Here is a 1,148-nt window from a genome sequence, read left to right on the forward strand (position 1 = left end):
TTGGATAAAAGCGTCTGCTAAATGACTAAATGTAAATGTGTAGTTCACACAGTAGGATCCAAAAGTCTCAAAACACTCTCTCATGAAAATCTGGAAAGTTTCAGGATTTTGAAACAGAACATTTATGACATAAAAATGAGTTAAATCCCCCACCTTGCACCGCTATCCGAGCTGCTCATGGCCGTTACTATGGTCAGGCTGCTTGCACTGCTGCCAGGAGAAGCGGGCATCTGAAAAAAACAAGAGAGCAAAGATGAATAATCACCTTCACTGAAGGGACCCTAATGATGAATCTGTAATATTAAAAGCTCACGGAGGTGCTGGGTGTCATGAAGGCATCTGGGGTCATGAGTTTGGGCAAAGCTGATGGGGCTGGACTCATGAAGTCAGCTGGAGATGGAAGCGCCAGAATCTTACTCAGGTCATTCTGTGATCCACTATCACCAGACTCCTTATCAGAGCTCATGGCCTCCACGTTCAGATCAGCCAGTGGGTCAGAAAAACCTGGGAGGGAAATGCATTTTATATAATTTAAGCAATTTAGCATTTAATTTTAAAATTAACAAGTACACCATTTTCTTTCTGAGCACAATTAATTCAGACTGTAACTTTGGGTAAAATATATTTCTTTTGCTATAGCACTGTAGATTCAGCAGTGGCAGTCTAGGAAACATATGTGTAAAAAGTAAGATTATACATTCCCAGACTAACCAAAGCTATCCTGTGACCCAGACTGAGACATGAAGAGGGAGGATGAGGCCCCCTGATTGGGCTGGAACCAGATCTGCACATCCTGTAGTGATCTGTGGGCATAAGAGAATGTTACAACACCACAGAACTGAATGCAAACTTCATGTCTTCATCATGAGCTATTTTTTTATCTGAATAACTCACTTTGTATGCACACAGTACAGCTTAATCTGGATTCCTGATTTGGACTCGGAAGGTCCTTGGTTTCCTTCTGTCAGAAGATATTAAAAACAAAAATATTAGAAAGCATCAATGGAACGCATCTCAACTTACAGCAAGTCTATAAATATTTGCACACACAGCTAGCATGAAAATATGGAAAGAAACTGACCTGTCGTCATGCTTTCGCTTTCCTCATCAGGGGGAAGGACCTCAGTGTGGCGCAGTCGGGCACGGGC

At 42.0% G+C, this 1,148-nt stretch overlaps 1 protein-coding gene across 1 annotated transcript in view; it reads right to left on the reverse strand.

Annotated features, from left to right (window-relative positions):
- Window positions 1-1,142, reverse strand: part of LOC107577380 (enhancer of mRNA-decapping protein 4-like) — a 4,616-nt gene extending 3,474 nt beyond the window's left edge. The window contains exons 1-5 of the mRNA XM_016263465.1: window positions 1,082-1,142; window positions 895-961; window positions 712-803; window positions 314-504; window positions 154-230 (exon numbers count right to left, since the gene is read on the reverse strand). Coding sequence (XP_016118951.1) covers window positions 154-230; window positions 314-504; window positions 712-803; window positions 895-961; window positions 1,082-1,091 — 437 coding nt within the window. The 5' untranslated portion in view covers window positions 1,092-1,142. The remainder of the gene's footprint in view (window positions 1-153; window positions 231-313; window positions 505-711; window positions 804-894; window positions 962-1,081) is intronic.
- Between the last annotated feature and the right edge of the window lie 6 nt (window positions 1,143-1,148).

This window comes from Sinocyclocheilus grahami, unplaced genomic scaffold (genome assembly GCF_001515645.1).
Source record: "Sinocyclocheilus grahami isolate Dianchi unplaced genomic scaffold, SAMN03320097.WGS_v1.1 scaffold5900.1, whole genome shotgun sequence".
NCBI classification, from domain to species: Eukaryota; Metazoa; Chordata; class Actinopteri; order Cypriniformes; family Cyprinidae; genus Sinocyclocheilus; species Sinocyclocheilus grahami.